The sequence below is a fragment of the Oncorhynchus clarkii genome, chromosome 3, assembly GCF_045791955.1.
Source record: "Oncorhynchus clarkii lewisi isolate Uvic-CL-2024 chromosome 3, UVic_Ocla_1.0, whole genome shotgun sequence".
Classification (NCBI taxonomy): domain Eukaryota; kingdom Metazoa; phylum Chordata; class Actinopteri; order Salmoniformes; family Salmonidae; genus Oncorhynchus; species Oncorhynchus clarkii.
The window spans coordinates 55,542,482-55,563,900 of NC_092149.1; the positions used below are offsets into that span (position 1 = coordinate 55,542,482).

The 21,419-nt window shown below is 41.9% G+C and overlaps 2 protein-coding genes across 11 annotated transcripts in view; one reads left to right on the forward strand and one right to left on the reverse strand.

Annotated features, from left to right (window-relative positions):
- Nucleotides 1-12,381, reverse strand: part of LOC139398810 (disintegrin and metalloproteinase domain-containing protein 23-like) — a 36,686-nt gene extending 24,305 nt beyond the window's left edge. For 7 of the 9 annotated variants that reach the window (XM_071144615.1, XM_071144592.1, XM_071144613.1 and 4 more), the window contains exons 1-6: nucleotides 12,064-12,271; nucleotides 10,976-11,202; nucleotides 10,147-10,223; nucleotides 4,729-4,792; nucleotides 2,579-2,661; nucleotides 2,378-2,441 (exon numbers count right to left, since the gene is read on the reverse strand). In XM_071144615.1, the coding sequence (XP_071000716.1) occupies nucleotides 2,378-2,441; nucleotides 2,579-2,661; nucleotides 4,729-4,792; nucleotides 10,147-10,223; nucleotides 10,976-11,202; nucleotides 12,064-12,139 (591 nt within the window). In that variant the 5' untranslated portion in view covers nucleotides 12,140-12,271. Of the gene's footprint in view, nucleotides 1-2,377; nucleotides 2,442-2,578; nucleotides 2,662-4,728; nucleotides 4,793-10,146; nucleotides 10,224-10,975; nucleotides 11,203-12,063 lie in introns of all 9 variants that reach the window. The other 2 variants (XR_011631699.1, XM_071144611.1) reach the window with 2 other exon arrangements.
- Nucleotides 12,382-15,326: 2,945 nt separating this feature from the next.
- On the forward strand, nucleotides 15,327-20,676 carry LOC139398888 (chemerin chemokine-like receptor 2). Of its 2 annotated transcripts, XM_071144618.1 has the most exons (3): nucleotides 15,327-15,554; nucleotides 16,156-16,274; nucleotides 16,515-20,676. In XM_071144618.1, the coding sequence occupies exon 3, from the start codon at nucleotides 16,534-16,536 to the stop codon at nucleotides 17,614-17,616; it is 1,083 nt and encodes a 360-aa protein (XP_071000719.1). In that variant the 5' UTR covers nucleotides 15,327-15,554; nucleotides 16,156-16,274; nucleotides 16,515-16,533; the 3' UTR covers nucleotides 17,617-20,676. The 2 variants fall into 2 exon arrangements, with proteins under 2 accessions (XP_071000719.1, XP_071000718.1); XM_071144617.1 differs by lacking the exon at nucleotides 15,327-15,554 and having other exon boundaries at nucleotides 16,097-16,274; nucleotides 16,515-17,840.
- Nucleotides 20,677-21,419: the final 743 nt, after the last annotated feature.

A 21,419-nucleotide genomic window follows, 5' to 3' on the forward strand; every position in this document is an offset into this window, starting at 1 on the left:
TGAATTTCATACACAGATTCAACCACTAAGACCACGGAGGTTTTCCAATTCCTTGAAAAAAAGCAGACATTGAATATTTCTTTAAACATGGTGAAGTTATTCATTACACTTCAGATGGTGTATCAATACACCCATTCACTACAAAGATAAAGGTGTCCTTCCTAACTCAGTTGCCGGAGAGGAAGGAAACTGCTCAGGGATTTCGGGCCAGTGGTAGCTTTAAAACAGTTACAAAATGTAATGCCTGTGATAGGAGAAAACTGGGGATGGATCAACAACGTTGTAGTTACCCCACAATACTAACCTAAATGACACAGTGAAAAGAAGGAAGCCTGTAGAGAAAAAAATATATTAAAAAACATGCATCCTGTTTGGAACAAGGCACTAAAGTAATACTGCAACAAATGTGGCAAAGAAAGGAACTTTATGTCCTAAATATAAAGCGTTATGTTTGGGGTAAATCCAACACAACAATCGCTGAGTACCACTTCATATTTTCAAGGATGGTGGTGGCTGAATCATGTTATGGGTATGATTAAAAAGAAACAGAATAGAGCTAAGCAGAGGCAAAATCCTAGAGGAAAACCTGGTTCAGTCTGCTTTCCAACAGACACTGGGAGACAAATTCCCCTTTTAGCAGGGTATTTACCTAAAACACAAGGCCAAATATACACTGGAGTTGCCTACCAAGACAACATTGAATGTTCCTTTGAGGCCTAGTTACAGTTTTTACTTAAATTGACTTGAAAATCTATGTCAAGACATGAAAACGGCTGTCTAGCAATGGTCAACAATATCAGGCATACAAAAATTTCAGCTCTGTTGATTTTGCTGCAAAGAGACATAATCACTAGATAATTTATTCTGGTATTGCCCCTATGTAGCTTGTTTCTGCTCACAACCACAACATTCACTTAAAATGAACCTTGCAAATAGCAGTGTTGGGCGATTTGGAAAGCCATAGTCAGTCAATAAATAATAGAATAATACTTGTTGGAAAGGTTTTCATCTTTAGCTCACAATTTGTGGATACTATGAAATTAGAAAGGTTCAACATGTATGGTCAACAATATCGCAGCACAATTGAAAAATATATGGCACATGGAAACCAAACGAGGGTGGTCTATGGTGATAGGTGGGATGGGCTGAGAGTGGCTGAGGGGAGGGATTAAAGAGCTGAGGTCTATGGTGATAGGTGGGATGGGCTGAGAGTGGATGAGGGGAGGGATTAAAGAGCTGAGGTCTATGGTGATAGGTGGGATGGGCTGAGAGTGGCTGAGGGGAGGGATTAAAGAGCTGAGGTCTATGGTGATAGGTGGGATGGGCTGAGAGTGGCTGAGGGGAGGGATTAAAGAGCTGAGGTCTATGGTGATAGGTGGGATGGGCTGAGAGTGGCTGAGGGGAGGGATTAAAGAGCTGAGGTCTATGGTGATAGGTGGGATGGGCTGAGAGTGGCTGAGGGGAGGGATTAAAGAGCGTATGTCGGTAACGTATTATTGTTATGTGATTGCTGTATATAAAAGTACCGTATATGTCAAATATATGTCAAATGTATATGTCAAATGTATGTGTAAAATGTATGTTTATGTATGCGAACCTGTAAGCACCGAAGAGAGGGGATGGTGGATGGGATAATAATAAAAAACTATTATTTAAAAAATTAAAAAATATATTTTTTAAATGATAAAACAATTGTCAACAACCAACTTGAGAGAACTTTAAGTATTTTGAGAAGAATAATGGGCAAATGTACAATCCAGGTGTGCAAAGAACTTCTAGACTTACCCAGAAAGACTCACAGCTGTAATCACCGCCAACGGGGATTCTAACATGTCTTGACTCAGGGGTGTGAATACTTATGTAAATTAGATATTTCTGTATTTCATTGTTTGTTTTTTTTGCAAGAATTTCTAAAAACATGTTTTCACTTTGTCATTATGGGGTATTGTGTGTAGATGGGTGATACTTGTTTTTTATTGAATACATTTTGAATTCAGGCTGTAACACAACAAAATGTGGAATAAGTCAAGGGGTACAAATACTTCCTGAAGGCACTGTACATTATATGCTTATATAACTTTTGGAAAAGCTCAATACAGATTAGTGAGGTATAACCATTTCCACACGTGCAGCACTTTGTTATCATTATGTCCTTCACTATTGTAAACCATGGACTTCCTTCAAAAACAAGAACACCCTTGTCAATGGCAAACATACCATTTTTACGAGATAACCTAATGTGCTTTACAGGAAAAAGGAGGCTTTAGTAACGGTAAAAGTGGCAGAAGAGATCCTAGCAGTAGCACAAGTAGAGGTAGAACAAATAGTACTTGTGTAGCAAAGATTTTGAAAAGCCTAAATATGAGGAAGAACTTACAATTGAGTGAGTCTGTTGCAAAGGCTCAATTAGATACACATAGAGTCCATCATCAAACATTCCGCTGTCAGGTAAAGGAGAGAGAGGAAAAATGAAGAGAGAAGACAGTCAATACTAAGTCAATAGCAGCTGTAGAAAGCACCGATATCTACAAGTATTCCGTGCACGGACTTTTATGTAAAACTGCTGGTGTTCACTTACTGCAGCCCATTGCAGGTAGACAAGGCCACATTAGAGTCATCTTCCCCCCTCACCTGGCCATGGTAGTAACAGTGCTCACCACCCTGAGGATACACAGAAACAACATTTATACAATACTTATACAACATCACATATACCTACTGAAGAGCAGAGGGCAAATCTGAGACATATACTGTACACTCAGTGGCCAGTTTATTAGGTACACACATCTAGCACCGGGTTGCCTCCAGAAAAGCCTCCAGAAAAACCTCCAGAACAGCCTGAATTGTTTGGGGCATGGAAACATTGCTCAATTGGTATCAAGGGACCTAACGTGTGCCAGGAAAACATACCCTACACCATTACCCCACTGCCACCAGCCTGTACTGTTGACACTAGGAAGGACGGGGCCATGAACTTATGCTGCTTATGCCAATTCCTGACTCTGCCATCAGCATGAAGCAACAGGAACCACTCCTCAGTTGTCCAGTGTTGGTGATCATGTGCCCACTGGAGCCGCTTCTTCTTGTTTTTAGCTGATAGGAGTGGAACCCGGTGTGGTCGTCTGCTGCAATAGCCCATCTGTGACAAGGACCAACGAGTTGTGCGTTCTGAGATGCCGTTCTGCACACCACTGTTGTACTGCGCCGTTATTTGCCGTTATTTTCACTGTCATCCGTGAAAAGCTAAGGACGCCGGCCGTTTCTGACATACTGGAACTGGCGTGCCTGCTACCGACAATCATCGCCATGCTCAGTCGCTTAGGTCACTTGTTTTTCCCATTCTAACATTCAATCGAACAGTAACTGAATGCCTTTATGCCTGTCTGCCCACTTTATATAGCAAGCCACGGCCACGTGACTCACTGTCAGTAGGAGCGAACCATTTTTGTTAAACGGGGTGGTGTACCTAATAAACTGGCCACTGAGTGTACATACCAACATTACTCCATGGGTTTGGAGTGGAGCTTCCTACAAAATATTCAGCAAACAAATACATACACAGCGTACTTATCACATTCACAGCTGTACCATATGAGTCAATATATAGCAATGCAACGTAACTCAGATGGAGTAGCCTACTTTCTACTCGGCCCAGGGTGTGTATTCGCTGAATTATTGCAACTTTGTCGACATTTGACTGTTTATTCAGTTGGAGAGACTATAAAGGTGTGCAATATGTCATCTGCAGCCTGGTTTACGCATTCAGCTCACATTTATAAATAATATCTTTCTGCAGTGTGGGTTGTGGTGGTGGGCCTCAAACTAATGGCTGTTCTTCTTCAGACCTCAATGGTCCACATCACTTTCCCTCTCCCTCATCTGTGACTCAGTTATCAACTAGGCCCAGGGTGAGCAGAGGACACTCTCTCTTTCACTCCTACCATCCCACACTGCATAGCTACTGCAGAGCACCAGCGTCTCTAGCTCCCCTGTCACGTGACCTGGGTTCCAGGCAGCCAGGCAGGCAGGCAGGCAGGCAGGCAGGAGAGACAGGAGGCTGCCGGGGAGCGGAGTGGAGCTGTGCTGAGTCAGCTAGCTCCACTGTGCCCAGCCCCTCTGCCTCAACCTGATTCAGCAACACCAGCAGCAGCGGTACAGTAACTAACACGGGCACACAGCAGCCAACTATCACATCTCTAGCCTCTTTTACCTCTCTCTTGCTAGCAGTCTATCCCTCCCTCCTTCCCTCGGTCTTTCTCTTACATCACTAAAACAGGTGCAAACAGCATCAGGGTGGATAAGATAAAGTGTAGTTATACTGATGATGGAGCACCATTGACTTGACGAGGTTAGCTAATGGTAATCAATAACAGCAATGTTAGGATACATCAAGACCAAGTGGATAAATAACATCAAAGTAGAAGTGTCAAAGTACCTCTGTACCATACAAGGCCATTTGATTTATTTTCCTGTCTGTGAACCCCAGTGGTCCTGTCAACATAGTAGGGTGAATAGTTTGGATGTCTTTAAGCATTTTGCTGAATTTTGCTTTAACTCTCCACTTGTTCTTTGATTGCCCCTAACTAGCCACAGTTAAACAAAGCAATACACCCTGTAACAGCTGCAGGCCCTGTACCTTCCACAGGGAACCAATTAGGCTCCTCTGAAAAAAGAGAGAACGAAAAACAGGTACCCAAACAGAGTGAGTGTTCTGGCTGGAGATGTTACCTTTGATAGAACAGGTTTACCCTCCTCATAGTGGATCTCCACATAATCCGACGACAACAAGTCACTAGGAAGTAAAAGGAGAAGGGCGTGGGTTAGTGACATGTTGTGTGTCTGTTGTGATGACCTGCTGCCCTAACCGTCTGGCTGTGGTCTGGCCCTGGTACTGTGACTTACATGGCGGTTTAGAGGAGTGCATCCGGTTAAACAGCTACATTCAACAATCACCACAAACCTTAGGTAATCCTCTTCAAAAACCCAACGTCAAGTACACCCACATGAACTTAAAATACACCCACACCATCTCACAGTTAAAAAGATAGCTTAAACGCTGAATACTGTGCAGCTATAAAAAGAGTAGGTAAGATGCTTCAGTTCGAATGAGGAGAGGGAGGGAGGGAAACATTATTTTTGTTAGGCTGCCAGGTGGTTGAGACAGTACAAGAATAGGCAAATGTATAAGATACATACAGTATAATACAGCATAAATACACCAAGCTGCATACTCTGAAAGATTACGAAAGACAGTCAACACACAGTTGTGACAGACTGCTTCCAAAAACAGATACAGAATCCATCATAAAGCTGGCATTTAGTGAACAAACCAGGAGAAATGCTCTTTTGTAGTTCAAACCAATGTCAGATCTATTCTAACCTTTGAACAACATCTAGAGCAAGAGAACATCTAAAACAACTCATAATTCAAAATTGTATCATTATTTCAAAAACAAATACTTTTTCTAAAATGAGTAAGTACATTGATTAGAAAGAACATCCATGACAGGCAAAGAACATAGAAAGAACATAGAAAGAACATCCATGACAGGCAAAGAACATAGAAAGAACATAGAAAGAACATCCATGACAGGCAAAGAACATAGAAAGAACATCCATGACAGGCAAAGAACATAGAAAAGCAGCCATGACAGGCAAATAACATAGAAAAACAGCCATGACAGGCAAAGAACATAGAAAAGCAGCCATGACAGACAAAGAACATAGAAAAACAGCCATGACAGACAAAGAACATAGAAAAGCAGCCATGACAGACAAAGAACATAGAAAACCGTCATGACAGGCAAAGAACATAGAAAAACAGCCATGACAGGCAAAGAACATAGAAAAACAGCCATGACAGGCAAAGAACATAGAAAAGCAGCCATGACAGGCAAAGAACATAGAAAAACAGCCATGACAGGCAAACAACATAGAAAAACAGCCATGACAGGCAAAGAACATAGAAAAGCAGCCATGACAGGCAAAGAACATAGAAAAACAGCCATGACAGGCAAAGAACATAGAAAAACAGCCATGACAGGCAAATAACATAGAAAAGCAACCATGACAGGCAAAGAACATAGAAAAACAGCCATGACAGGCAAAGAACATAGAAAAACAGCCATGACAGGTATGGCATTGATACAAGTAACTAAGAATATCATATCCCTTTTCAAAATGGTGTCAATGAAGCAAGGCATGATAAATTATTGTGTGAGGCTTTTGCTTCACCTTGAGCACCACTGTCCTCCAGGCTGTTCCCACCGTCTGACTCAGCGAGCCATGTCACACCACACCGTTACACACACTCAATCTGTTAGCTGACGACTGACTTCAAGAGACTGACATTTCTGTCACAATGGCGCTTTTCGGGGCAACCTTGTAGATCTCATTCAAAACACCCTCCCACCCCTGGACATACAGCACCTTTTGCTGCAGAAAAGTAAAAAAAAATACAAAAGAAGTGTCTTTGGAAATGTGCTGTACGTGTGTGACATTTTGGAGCGTTGCTCAGCGAGTGGGCTGGAAGTGCTGTGCACAGTTGGGTGTAGAGAGAGAGAGAGAGAGAGAAAGAGAAAGAGAAAGAGAAAGAGAAAGAGAAAGAGAAAGAGAAAGAGAAAGAGAGAGAGAGAGAGAGAGAGAGAGAGAGAGAGAGAGAGAGAGAGAGAGAAAGAAAGAGAAAGAGAGAGAGAGAGAGAGAGAGAGAGAGTCAAAGCACCAGTGCAGTGTCTGTGAGAGATTCCTGAGTGAGGGGCTATTTTTAGCTTGACGTATGAGGCAGGGAGAGGAGAGTGTGCCACAGCACTGTGAGTGTGTGTGTGAATGTCTGTGTACGTGAGAGAAAATGTGTGTATGTGTGCGTGCATACATGTATGTGTGAGACAGAGACAGAGTGTGTGTGTGTGTGTGTGTGTATGAGTGAGTGGGGAAGAGAGAGAGAGAGAGAAAGTGCGTGGAGGGGAGAGAGGGGAGAGTGCGGCATTGCAGAGTGTGGAGGGCTGGAGCAGTGGAACGTGAGTGTACCGAAGTGTGTGTATGTGTGTGTGTATGTGTGTGTGTAGAGAAGGGAGGCCGGAGAAGTACATGTCGCAATGTGTAATGTGCAGCCAATGTGTATGAGAGTGTTTATGTGTTTGGGGCCAAGGAGTCCTACCCTGAGGTATTTGAGTACACAGGAGACTGAGTTACACAATGCAGTGGTAGAGGAGAGGGGAAAGACCAGAAACTGCAGGAGGTTCTGGGGCCTGGCGAAAGACCAGCTCCAGCCCAAATCCCCCATTGACACATGATGCTGTCATTGCTTTCGCCCTGGCACATGGAAATAATCAGTCTGCTCCTAATTGAATAGTGATGCTCAGGGAAAGGGAGGACAAGACATACTGTACTGCAGCCCAGACCACTGCATGACTGAATCAGCCCCAGATCAATGCTAATTAAAACACAGAGATATTATGAGACCAGTAGATACCCAATCTAAACCTACATTAAACCATCTGCATATAGGTTTTCCATGAAAACTATATAGGTTTTGACATTGAAATGACATTAAACACTGTTAAAGGGATACCTTGGGATTTGGGCAATAAGATCCTTTATCTACTGCCTCAGAGTCAGATGAACTTATCAATACCATTTATATATATATATATTTTTTTACCTTTATTTAACCAGGCAAGTCAGTTAAGAACAAATTCTTATTTACAATGATGGCCTAGGAACAGTGGGCTAACTGCCTGTTCAGGGGCAGAACGACAGATTTGTACCTTGTCAGCTCGGCGGCTTGAACTTGCAACCTTCCGGTTACTAGTCCAACGCTCTAACCACTAGGCTACTCTGCGTGCAGTTTGAAGGAAGTTGCTAACTAGCGCAATTGCTAAATAGTGTTAGTGCTAGTCTAAGGGTATCTGCTGCTAGCAGATACCCTTAGACATCCAGTTATTGTGCTAACGGCTAGCAGATACCCATAGACTTCCAGTCATTGCGCTAGTGGCTAGCAGATACCCATAGACTTCCAGTCATTGCGCTAATGGTAGTTAGCATTGGCTCGCAAAACTACCTTTAACTTCCTTCATACTGGACAGAGATACATAAAATGGTATCCACAAGTTCATCTGACTCTGGGGAAGTAGAAAAATCCTGAAGTATCCCTTTAAGAATAGTCAACTCTATTATGCTGAAAATATGTTCTCCAGGTGCAGAAGTAAGATGAACAGCGAGCAGTACAAGTTGCACCCATTGGCAGGTTGCAGACCTATCTATATTTAGATCAGCATTCTCACAGCTACAACAGTGAGCAGAATTCATCCTACCCATAGACACAGACTAAAAAGACCTGCACCAAAAAGTCACACTCACATAATACTCACAATCAATGAAAACAACATAGGATCTGGTCACAAAGAACATCTTCTCTTCACTTCCGCAAGGTTACTTATTGTGTAATTATTGTCTGATCAAAAACACATTTTCTCTTGATTAAATGCTATTGTTCAAAGCCTGACTGTTGGGACTGAGAGTAACAGGAAAACTAGTTTGTGTTGTGAGGCCAGGAGAAGTTATCAGGTCAGGGACAGGGCACCGACCCCTCATGTCTCGACATGCTTCCTGCTGTAGTTTATTGTGTGTGTGTGTGTGTGTGTGTGTGTGTGTGTGTGTGTGTGTGTGTGTGTGTGTGTGTGTGTGTGTGTGTGTGTGTGTGTGTGTGTGTGTGTGGGTGTGTGTGTGTGTGTGTGTGTGTGTATCATCCCACCTCCTCTGACAGCATTGGTCACCATGACCACTTCCCCCACCCCCTACCTTCCTACACATGGTCACCAAACCACACTACCTTCAAAGGTCAATGGCTGCCAAGAGTCTCCATGCTTCCCCATACCTATATTCTTCCCTCCATGCTTCCCCATACCTATATTCTTCCCTCCATGCTTCCCCATACCTATATTCTTCCCTCCATGCTTCCCCATACTGTACCTATATTCTTCCCTCCATGCTTCCCCATACCTATATTCTTCCCTCCATGCTTCCCCATACCTATATTCTTCCCTCCATGCTTCCCCATACTGTACCTATATTCTTCCCTCCATGCTTCCCCATACCTATATTCTTCCCTCCATGCTTCCCCATACCTATATTCTTCCCTCCATGCTTCCCCATACCTATATTCTTCCCTCCATGCTTCCCCATACCTATATTCTTCCCTCCATGCTTCCCCATACCTATATTCTTCCCTCCATGCTTCCCCATACCTATATTCTTCCCTCCATGCTTCCCCATACCTATATTCTTCCCTCCATGCTTCCCCATACCTATATTCTTCCCTCCATGCTTCCCCATACCTATATTCTTCCCTCCATGCTTCCCCATACCTATATTCTTCCCTCCATGCTTCCCCATACCTATATTCTTCCCTCCATGCTTCCCCATACCTATATTCTTCCCTCCATGCTTCCCCATACCTATATTCAAAGACAATGCATTTGCCAGGCTCTTATATGAGTGCTCATTTAGCTCTAGGATATTATAATCAGCCCACAAAATAATGTATGTTCACGGTCATAGGAGCTAATGTTCTTCACGTGACAGCTCTGAGAAGACTGATGGTGGACACAACATGAGGTCTACCATTGATGAGACACACAGGCAGTCTCTGTCAAGAGGTCCTGTTCAATCACCATAGCAAAGACTCATGAGGCCCTGCATTAACCTGACCGATAGTACACCTCATTACTAGTGAGGAAAATCACTTACAACTCCCTTGGAATCATGGGGACCTGTCACTTTGATTTAAAGATGACCCATCCAGCCCTACATGGTGCTCTCCGTATCAATGAGTCTAGCACGGCGGCCCTGCAGAACGTGGCTAATGTTGTGACCATGACCTTGATAACAGAAATTGTATTTGGATGTGTTCCACACACTGGATCTGGATCAAAATGGAAGACTGTTCAGAAAATGACTCCTTATGTTTATATAAAATGACCTCTCTGCTGTAAACCATGAAATAACAAGAGCTGGGCAACACCCAAATGCCTATATCCATCACTGTTAGCTAATACCCATGCCTATTTCAAAAGCTAAAAGATCAGCCTGCTAACCAAACCATATTGAGTAAGAGAAGCAAGGTATGAAGTAGACGAAAACACTTACTTGTTTAACGTTAGGTCCAGTACAAATCTGGAGCCAAAGGCCTCTAACTGGAAACTGGCTTGAGCAAGGTGGACCGCCTGTGGGAGAGAGAATGTTAAGCACATCACAGGTCCTTGTTTTTAGTGTTTATCAGGTTGATTTATTTTCTAATTGTAGGTTTATTGAGAGAATGGATGCCATTGGTAAGACTAGTTCTACCACTATAAAAATTAAATGTATTATTATTATTAATAGTTATATAATTAGAATCTTATTTCTATGGTTATTTAATTGAGAAATTGTAACTGTAATGACTGTAAGGAATGCCATGCCAACTTCACTGCCGAGCCAAGTTAAGTAACTCCCCTGCATATCAAGTAAAATAGGGCATCACCCTCATAACATGGGAGAGGAGGGGAGGATAGAGCGAGACAATGCTCTCATTGATGATTCCTTCTATCATTTAAATCAAACTATACCCATTCATCCGTTTACTTTATCCAGTGTGCCAACATGGACAAGTGTACTGCCATTGGCAAGCATAACCACCACTGCACTCCAATAGGTTCAGGTAGCGGCAGGTGGCCTAGCGGTTAGAGCGTTGAGCCACTAACCGAAAGGTTGCTGGGTTAAAATCCCTGAGTTGACAAGGTAAAAATAGGTTGTTCTGCCCCTGAGCAAGGCAGTTAACCCACTGTTCCCCGGGTGCTGAAGACATGGATGTTGATTATGGCAGCCCTCTCTGATTCAGAGGGGTTAAATGTGGAAGACGCATTCAGTTCCACAACTGACTAGGTATCCCCCTTTCCCCAATAGGATAACAATCCCAAGTTCTGACCAGAAGCCGTACCTGGTCATGACCCTCTGTGACCTGGCTCCTAGCCCGGGTGTCCAGGTCATGGTAGGTGCTCTCTGAGTCCTCGTTCAGGTAGTAGATGAGCCGAGAGGGGTAGGTGATCACATGCTCAGCCGCACGGTGACTTGTGTTGCCTGTGGCCGCTGCTGCAGTTGCCTCTCGCTCCGACAATAATGACACTGCGTCCCTCTCCACCACCTCATTCTCTCCTCCTTGAGAAACTGCAGAAGAGGAGATACCATACGAGCATGACAGTCAGTCTATACTCTGCATAGCCCCAACATAAGGAAGCCTGTCAATCATAATCTAATCATGTAAACAATTGCTGCTACTGCAGGAAGTGATTATGACTTCACCATTCCTCCAGGACACAATTGAGAGAGTTAAGTGTATAATGTTGTGTATTAGTACCATTAGAGTATGGCAGTAAACTATGACATTCCTTTTTCAAGGTCTACCTAAAAATAATTATATGGGGATTCCCATAAACAATTAAATACAAATGTACATAAACTCAAAATAGTGTTAAATTGCATTACAAAAACCTATATTTGAAATATAAATTGAATATGACAGACTGGGTAGGCTTCTTCATGTTGTTATGCTGAATATTATTATACTAATGAAAATATAGCAGTTCAATTCATAATTAAATTAGCGCTTAATATAATAAAGGAGTGCCTTGTTAAGGTCAACATTAAGGTAAACTGCAACAGCAGTTTATAAAGGTGTTTTGATCTTTGAGGTACTAATAATTAGACACAATTGTACAGCTAAAACGAGTTCATCTTAAACATTTGTCTCAGGTTAACTTAGCTATATTTCATGTTCATAAACCTGAACAAAAGATGCTGAGGTGCTTTCGTCTGCCCCGTCTCTCACCGTCACTTAAAAGGGCTCGGCATATTAAATTGTCCTCCGGACACAGACAGATCCGTCCCAAAATAGAAACCGCATAGCGAGAAAAACCAACATATCTATCATAAATATCAGATAATGACACAAAGAAGCATGCGAGTTATTAAATGTAACTGATACCGTTATGAAGGGACAGGATTGGGCTAAGAATATGCAGTACATACCAATTGCCGCTATGGATGGATGGAGCCAGGACGCAAGAATGCTCACGAGCAAATTTGCCAGAAATATCAAATGCATGATTCATATTTGATATCTGAAATATCTTTATATCAACACGTCAACGCAGTAATTAGCTGGCGGCCCATTATTGCAGGGAAGATGTCGTTTACGGGTAATTCTTCATGTATCCAGTCAGTGGGGGAGAGGACTCCTGCAGCAACGGGCGGAGGGGGAGGGGGAGGGGGGGCGAATGGAAGGCGGTGGCCAGCCACTCGAATTCAACGAGCAGACTCCTCCTGATTCTGCATCCGCGCAAGTGCGGAGTCTGCCACAATTCAACACAAGTCCACCCTTTGCCCGCGCGCACATAGCACAGGCTCGTGCATGAGCCTTAAAGTAGCCTACATGCAGGTGATAGAGAGCCCGGGTCATCTGTTTAAACTGCATCACATCCGTGCTGCAATTATGTACTCTGTCTATAGTGTATGAGGGCATACCTATTCTGATTCACACTCTATTTTACATGGTCCACAGTAAATGGTGAGAAGTTTTGTGATGTGGTGGTCTTTGTATTTAGAAGGCTGATTAGTATTTTACTGTATTCTGCACCACAGTCTCTGTCTAAACTCAAATTGGTAAGCATCATAACAGTTGGAGAGCTATTTTGATGAGAATGATTTCATTGTTTTGTTAATCATCTTGGCTTTCCCTTAAAAAAATGTTAGTCTATTAGAACGCAGCAAAATTAGTGGGAGTGTTGTTGACATTAATATTGTCATCATTTAGCAGATGCTCTCCAGAGCAACTTACAGGAGCAATTGGGGTTAAATGCCTTGCTCAAGGGCACATCAACAGATTTGTCACCTAGTCGGCTCTGCAATTCAAACCAGTGACCGTTTTGGTAACTGGCCCAATAATTAGTTGATTATTTGAATCAGCTGTGTAGTGATCGGGCAAAAAACAAAATGTCCATCCATTGGGGTCCTTCGGGCCTAGTTTTGGAAACCCTGCTATAGACTAACCTAAATGGGGTACACTGTAATAAATTACTCTTTGGATCAACCTAAAAATAACTACATCAACTGGTTGCAAGTAAATGAGTTAGGCGTTCTCAATTTTTTTAAATGACATTAGTTGAAACTAGATATGTGATTCAATGCCTGTTCAACTGTTATATTTGATTATTAACTAACCTATATTTCAAGTTGCAACCTATGTCAACTTACTTTGGTTAAACCTAATAAATAGCATACATACAATATACTGTATACAACCAGTTATACCGTAGTTACTTTTACACTTCAGAATTACCCATCCACATTTCTTAAATTAGGTTACAAGTAATTAAATACATTTCCTGTTAATCAAGATATTATGTTGGTTCCATAACATGAAATATTGATTCCAAACACTTTCTTTACATAAGACTTCCACATGAACTTGTTACAATACTATAACCAAATGGTGACCATGTCATCAATAGTAACCTTTCCATGATCTTTAGTATTACAATACACAAATATAAACTGAATTTATAATCAAGAAAAAAAACAGAACAAAATTTCTGGAATGACATTCACTCTCACGGGTGGCCAAAAATAACTAACTTAAAGCCACGCCCCCCCCCCCCCACCCCACCCCATAGACCACGCCTTCAACTCTTATGATAGGCTGCCATCGCTAAATTGCACCCACCAGATGCAATGCGAATGCAGATGAGGCGTTTCATTCAATTTAAAAAATCACATTGATCTTTCAAATTCTTTATTTGATTTCAGACAAATAGAATAAAATAGGTTGAACTGAGCAAAGCTTAATTTTGGATCATACCTATCAGACAAATTACTTCAGATGAGAAAGTGCCATCCCACTTCTTACAGCGGTAGGATCTGTCTTGGGCAATTCTGTGTGATACAGATAGGATCTATATCACATAAAGATCACACAAAATTGCCCAAGACAGATCCTAGTTACTATCGGAGTTAGTGGGAGAGTATGTCTGCTTCACTAAGGCTGCGTTGCTGTGTTTTAAATATTTCATAAAGCTTTGCGTATCCTTTGCATAACACATGGCACCTCCAGATTTCATGGCCATCTCACTCTTTTAAGCAGTCAATAAAATCCACACAGAGAGCTGCACTTCAATCATGATTTTAAGGTAGTGCCCAGTATGTCCAGTTCAAATAATGTATCCAACCGTGTGTAATTCCATATAGGGTATTACACACGGTCACATTCATTGCTTTACTTTATCCCTATGAGGGGTTGCTCTTACAACTAGTGTATGAAGGTAGGCCCTAACCTCTTTTTACAAATACCCTTAAATGTAGGCATTTTAGAGGGCACCATCTCTGCATTTTGCTGCCGTAGGCTATTAGTGTCCATCCTTCCAGTAAGACCCTCCTTAGCACTTAGTATCCTCCAGGAGGATTGTTTGTCAGGCCTACTCATGTGTGCCTGGCAACGACTGGCAGGCCTCTTGATCAAATCTATGATTGTTGCGCAAGCGTACGCACACACACACACAAACAGACACACTCTCAGTATTTTACACACACACACACACACACACACTGTCCCCCTATCGGTCCTGCAGGATCTGACAGCTCCTCCCTCTGGGTTAAATGGGTGGGATGGTCAGCTAGGGTCGCTTGGCAGAGCCTGTTTTGTTATTTTAAGAGGCAAAGAGTGGTAAAAGTAAGCAGTTTTTCACATGAATTACTTATTTGAGGGATTTCATTTGCAGTTTTTTTTTGGTATGCTGAGGATTTACATTTCCTAACTTATACTTGACATCAAATCTAATATCTGCACAAGATGATAATCATATATGCTCAGAGATTGTAAAAACAATAGATTAATGCAATATAATGGATTCCTGAAGACCAGGGTTACTCTAAACATGACATTTTGTGTTACTGATTTAGAATTGCTCTGTATATTTTTCAGATGTTCTTTTTAAATACCATACACTGCAGTAAATCATGCTTACTATAGGCTTACTGGTGCTTGGAACTTCTGAGATTGAATTGCCAGTGGTCAGGCAGTCAGAAATCTGTCCTGACCTATTCTATAAGTAATGGAATGTTTAATATATAAGTCATTTGGCGATTATTCTCTTAAACAAGGCATTCCTTTCCTCCCCATGCCAGGACCCCAAGTTTTCCTCATTCCTATACAGTGCAAGTGATGCGTCAGTGGACTCGCCCACTTGGACACGGACCCAACTCTCCAGTATTTATTAAGGTGTAACGGGTTTACGCACAGACTCTAACGAGGATACTCGAACATAAACGATACTCTAACCCCAGTAATAACATAGGGATGGAGTTTGGAATTTCATTAAAACGTATCACTCAGTGAGACATTTGTAAAACAGTGAGGGTTACCATAGAGGTAGCCTAACTATTTTATGCTGCTTTAGTCTGAAAGTTTTCGTTTGGGTGATTTCGACTCCGAGACGGTTGGCGGGACATAAAGAAGCGACTGGGAGGTATGTCGACTAGAAGGCTTTCATGGGTGTTGGATAACGCATAAGAAAATGGATAGCAATCGCAAAATATCAGATGCAGTTTTTTCTGATCATTCAGACTGACCTTAACACTACTTATTAAATAGTTATATGTATATAGAACATACATCACAAACGTATATGTTAATAGTAGTTTCATAACTCAAGTACTGTATCATGTGGCAAATTATTTTAAAACAAAACATATTTTAATTATGCCTACAGTTAAATTCTGTTGTCATTGTGTTTTAGCTTTTGAGTTTTACTACTGTTGCCTTCAGTTTATCTGACCATAGACCTTTAAGGCCAAAGTTAGACTGAAGAGACTGTGTTGTCTGCAATTTTGTGGGTTGGAGGTCCGTTTGTACTGAAGAAAATATTGTGTTTAAGGGTCACGTAAGTTTACTTTGAGGCCCGGAAGAAACAGATAAGCAGGATCTAGTCATGATTTATCAATTTAACACCGTGTGTGTGTGTGTGTGTGTGTGTGTGTGTGCGCGCACGCTTTTGTGTGTGTGAAGGGTGTGGGCACTCCACCTACCCTCTTTTTCATGTCGGCTCACTAATGATGACACTCTTCCAGGATAAGGACCCAGCTGTAATTAAATCTCACTTTTCAAACAACTGGAGGAACTGTGACCAGGACACTAACAAAAGCACATTTTGGGTAAAAAACAAGTGCAGGGACATTTGCAGTACCAGGTGAGAAGCCACGATGTAAAAACATAATGGGCTACTAATGACAACAATATCTCTTTTGCACATCTGCATGTTGTATTGTACCTCGATAATTAAACACATTGTGTTAACATGTTATCAACGTTAGTAATTACAGGGCGACTACAGAAGTACAAGAGCAACTTAATGCAACTTACATTTTAACGGACAAAACAAATAACACATGTTGAAGGAGTGCATCTTATTTATTTTTCTTTCTTACAGAGGTAGTAGCGCTGCAGTAATGGACGAATCCTCGGAAGACTATGACAATTACACCTATGATTATCTGGAGTATGGAGACTTGGAAAAAGAAAAAGGTGGATACTCTCAGAAGGAGGCTATGCACATCCTATCAGTTATCATATATAGTATTTCCTTCGTGCTCGGTGTCACTGGAAATGGAATAGTCATATGGGTCACGGCATTTAAAAGCAAACGGACAGTGAACAGTATATGGTTGCTGAACATGGCTATCGCAGATTTTGTGTTTGTGCTCTTTTTGCCCTTCTCCATCGATTACGTTCTTCGAGACTTCCACTGGTCCTTTGGGCTGGTCATGTGTAAACTCAACTCGTTTGTGTCTGTGATGAACATGTACGCCAGTGTGCTCTTCCTCATGATTCTCAGTCTAGACAGGTATGTCTCATTGGTCCACCTTAGCTGGTCTCAGAGGTGTCGCACTATACAGCGAGCCTGGATCGTGTGTGGCTGTGTGTGGGGGGTATCTGCTCTACTGAGCCACCCTACTCTGATATTCCGTGACACTATGCACATATATGGCAGGGTGGTGTGCTTCAACAACTTCAATGTCCAGGATGGACATACAGCTGCTGTGAGACATATCACGCTGGTGGCAGTTCGTACAGCAGTGGGCTTCTTACTGCCCTTCAGTGCCATCTGCGTGACTGGAATTCTCCTGGCAATCAAAGTCCACCAGTCTGAAGATTCTGTACGCCTATCCAGCTTCTCTAAAACAGTTTCCGCTGTCATTCTGGCCTTCTTTTTTTGCTGGGCACCGTTCCATACTTTTAGTTTAATGGAGCTTTCCATGCACTCTTCAATGTTTCTACATACTGTTCTGAAGACAGGTTTTCCTCTTGCTACTAGCTTAGCCTTTTTCAACAGCTGTGTCAACCCTCTCCTCTACATGTTGGTGGGCAAGAAGGTTCGCCAGCTCCTGAAGCGCTCGTGTCTGGACATCACAAAGAGTTATCTGCGGGAGCTCAGCCAGTCCATCTCTGCAACTGAGTCGGTGACTGTGGCAGACGTCGGTCCTTCAGACATCCCTCCACCAGAGGAGCCCACAGAATCATCAACTGTATGATTATAATGCAGTACATCCTAAACTCACAGTTACCTGTGAACAGAAATCAACAAGAGCTGCTATTTTACCTTTGAGAGCCAGCCTGACCATTATTTTACCAGATGTTACTTATTTTATATTCTACTTCAGTGTAACATTTCTGCTTGTTGTTTCAGTTGGCTATTTCCAAGCAGCAATTACTCAAAGTGCCAACTTCTGTTGACTGTAAATTGCCCTCAGTGGAAAACCTGAGTAAAGTCTTGCACTAAAAGTATAACTTGCACAGGAAAAAAGAGGTAACTTTAATGATTTGAAAAAATAATCTGATCCTAATTACCCCAAAAACAAACAGGAAAGGGGGCCAACCATCCCCACAGCCTCTGGAACAGGAATTATTAGAAGCAGATCTACCATTTTCATAAACACTTTGTATTTAGATTTCGATCTTTAAACAAATCCAAGTTGGAAATTTGCAAATCTCCGTAGGCCTTTTCTTTCCCTTAGGAATATATTACATTGAAAAGGTATGTTTTCCTTTCTAAGCTAATTTCCTGTTACAGTGTTCTCTGTTATTATACACTATAACAAATGCTGGGTTAAAAACATCCCAATGTGGGTAAATATTGGACAGAACACATGTTGGGTTATTTTGACCCAGCCAGTTGGGTCACAAACAACCTATTGTTTTCTTTAAAAGAGAAAGGTTGGGTTGTTGATGCTATGATCCACCGGGTCAGACCAGAAGACTGGAGGCATGACTTAGTAGGGGTGTGGTTTTTAGATTTTTGTTTTTTCTGTTTTCTTGTCATCACCTGTTAAGGTTGAGCATTGACACTTTTCAAATTAAATCCAATTTTATGAGTCACATGCACAGAATACAACAGTTGTAGACCTTACTGTCAAAGGCTTACTTACAAGCCCTTAACTGACAGTGCAGTTCAAGAAATAGAGTTGAGAAAATATTTACTAAATAAAATAAAATAATTAAAAGTAACACAATAAAATAACAATAACAAGGCTATATACAGGGGGTACCGGTACCGAGTCAATGTGCAGGGGTAGAGGTTAGTTGAGGTAATTTGTACAAGTAGGTATAGTGGCTATGCATAGATAATAAACAGAGAGTAGCAGCAGTGTTAAACAAAGGGGGGGTCAATGTAAATAGTCCGGGTGGCCATTTGATTAATAGTTCAGCAGTCTTATGGCTTGGAGGTAGAAGCTGTTAAGGAGCCTTTTGGACCTAGACTGGGCGCCCGGTACCGCTTGCCATGCGATAACAGAGAGAACAGTCTCTGACTTGGGTGACTGGAGTCTTTAACAATTTTTTGGGCCTTCCTCTGACACCTCCCAGTATATAGGTTCAGGATGGCAGGAAGCTTTGCCCCAGTCATGTATAGGGCCATACGCACTACCCTCTTTAGCACCTTACGGTTGGAACAGTTACCATACCAGCCGGTGATGCAACCGGTCAAGATGCTCTCAATGGTGCAGCTGTAGAAAGTTCTGAGGATCTGGGGACCCATGCCTAATCTTTTCAGTCTCCTGAGGGGGAAAGGTGTTGTCGTGCCATCTTCACGACTGTCTTGGTGTGTTTGGACCATGATAGTTTGCTGGTGATGTGGACCCCAAGAAACTTGAAACTCTCGACTCGCTCCACTACAGCCACATATATGTGAATGGGGGCGAGTTCTGCCCTCCTTTTCCTGTAGTCCACGATCAGCTCCTTTGTCTTGCTCACGTTGAGGGAGAGGGTGTTGTCCTGGCACCACACTGCCAGGTCTCTGACATCCTCCCTATAGGCTGTCTCATCATTGTGGGTGATCAGGCCTACTGTTGTGTCGTCAGCAAACTTAATGATGGTGTTAGAGTCATGCTTGACCACGCAGTCGTGGGTGAACAGGGAGTACAGGAGGGGAATAAGCACGCACTCCTGAGGGGCCCAAGTATTGAGGATCAGAGTGGCAGATGTGTTGTTGCCTACCCTTATCATCTGGGGGTGGCCTGTCAGGACATCCAGGATCCATCTGCAGAGGGAGGTGTTTAGTCCCAGAGTCCTTAGTTTAGTGATGAGCTTTGTGGGCACTATGGTGTTGAACGCTGAGATGTAGTCATTGAACAGCATTCTCACATAGGTTTTCCTTTTGTCCAGGTGGGAAAGGGCAGTGTGGAGTGCAATTGAGATTGCACAATCTGTGGATCTGTTGGGGCGGTATGTGAATTGGAGTGGGTCTAGGATTTCTGGGATGATGTGAGCCATGACCGGCCTTTCAAATCACTTCATGGCTACCAACGTGAGTGCTACGGGGCGGTAGTCAATTAGGCAGGTTACCTTCGCTTTCTTGGATACAGGGACTATTCACTTCCATGCTGGGTTGACTCAGCAGATGTGTTTTTAATGTAATCCGTAGGTTATTTTCAAGAGACATGGCTTTCATGAAAGTAAATGTCATTCCTGTTCATCATGTTATATTTGGTAAACTTATAATATAGACATTCCTTTAATATTTTTTGAATATGAAATTAATAACAGTATTTAACTATCCCAACATTGGGATATGCATCAGCACTTGAACAACTTAATTTATTAAGCTACAAAAGTGTCACTACTCAACCTGAAGATATACAATACAACAGAACAGATTAACCAGAATTACATTTTTTTTGTATTTTAATTGTATTTAACCTTTATTTAACCAGGTAGGCTAGTTGAGAACAAGTTCTCATTTACAACATATACTCACTCTCGTGGGTGGCCAAAAATAGCTATATAAAATCCACGCCCCTACTAAGCCGCGCTTCCAGTTTTCTGACCTGACCCGGGTTTTTAACCCAGCATTTTTTCGAGTGTATGGCTGGTGTACACAAGAGCCAAATTCTATTTGGCCTTTATTTCCTTCTCAAATTATAATAAGTCTATAAATGAATCACCTATGTTTACATTACATTTACAAATAGTATTCACATTGCTTTCACTGTGTGGGAATTTGCAATCTATGAGGGAAATTTGAAATGCAATTTATTTGTTAATTCTAATATATTTGAGTCAAAGGAATACACAATAAATCCAATCGCTTATCTTTATTGGTAGTGTGCTTAAATATTTATTGCATCTGTTATAAGGAAGCAGTGCCAGGAGTGCTGCTATATAGAGTGGTGCTCAATCTCCAGGGAACTAACAGGATATTGCCTGTAACCTCATTAAGGTTAGAGTACACTGAGGATGGAATAAACATACCACATGCATTGTTGATCAAAGAAGAATACAAAAGAAGACGTGAACATCTAATACACATTCAATTATAGCTAGAGAGTGTGTTGCCACTCTCCACTCTCAAATATGTGGATTTCCAATATATCACTTAATCCTAACTGCTGTCTTCCTGAAGTTCAGTCCTGTTGTTTTCAATGTAAATGTTATTGGTAAACAAACCCAGATGAGTTGAGATTGGTTGGGTAATGTGGTCCACATCTGGAACCATGGCCTGAGGAAACATCAACTGTATCATTGTTGTATTAATCACCCCATGTCTTCTGCCAATATCTTGACACAACACTTGGAATAGTGGGCTATTGACATTTGATTCAGATTAATTGATTAGGCAAATGAGGGGTGTTGTTGAAAAATAATCTGGAATGAATGAAACCAGATTGGGATTTTTGGACACCTAATTGGGGATTTAAACTGAATAGAGATAGGAATGAAAATCCATTTTATAGTCAATTGCATCTCAGGGAAGCAAATCCAGGTGCATGTCATGGATGGAAATGAATTGCTCAGCCAGGGAGAATGTCTGAAGTTCTCACATCACATGCAAAGAAATCAG

Coding starts and splice junctions, on each gene's coding strand:
- LOC139398888 (XM_071144617.1), top strand. CDS start 16,138: ATGATGACACTCTTCCAGGATAAGGACCCAGCTGTAATTAAATCTCAC. Junction 16,275..16,514: donor AGGGACATTTGCAGTACCAG/GTGAGAAGCCAC, acceptor TCTTTCTTACAG/AGGTAGTAGCGCTGCAGTAA.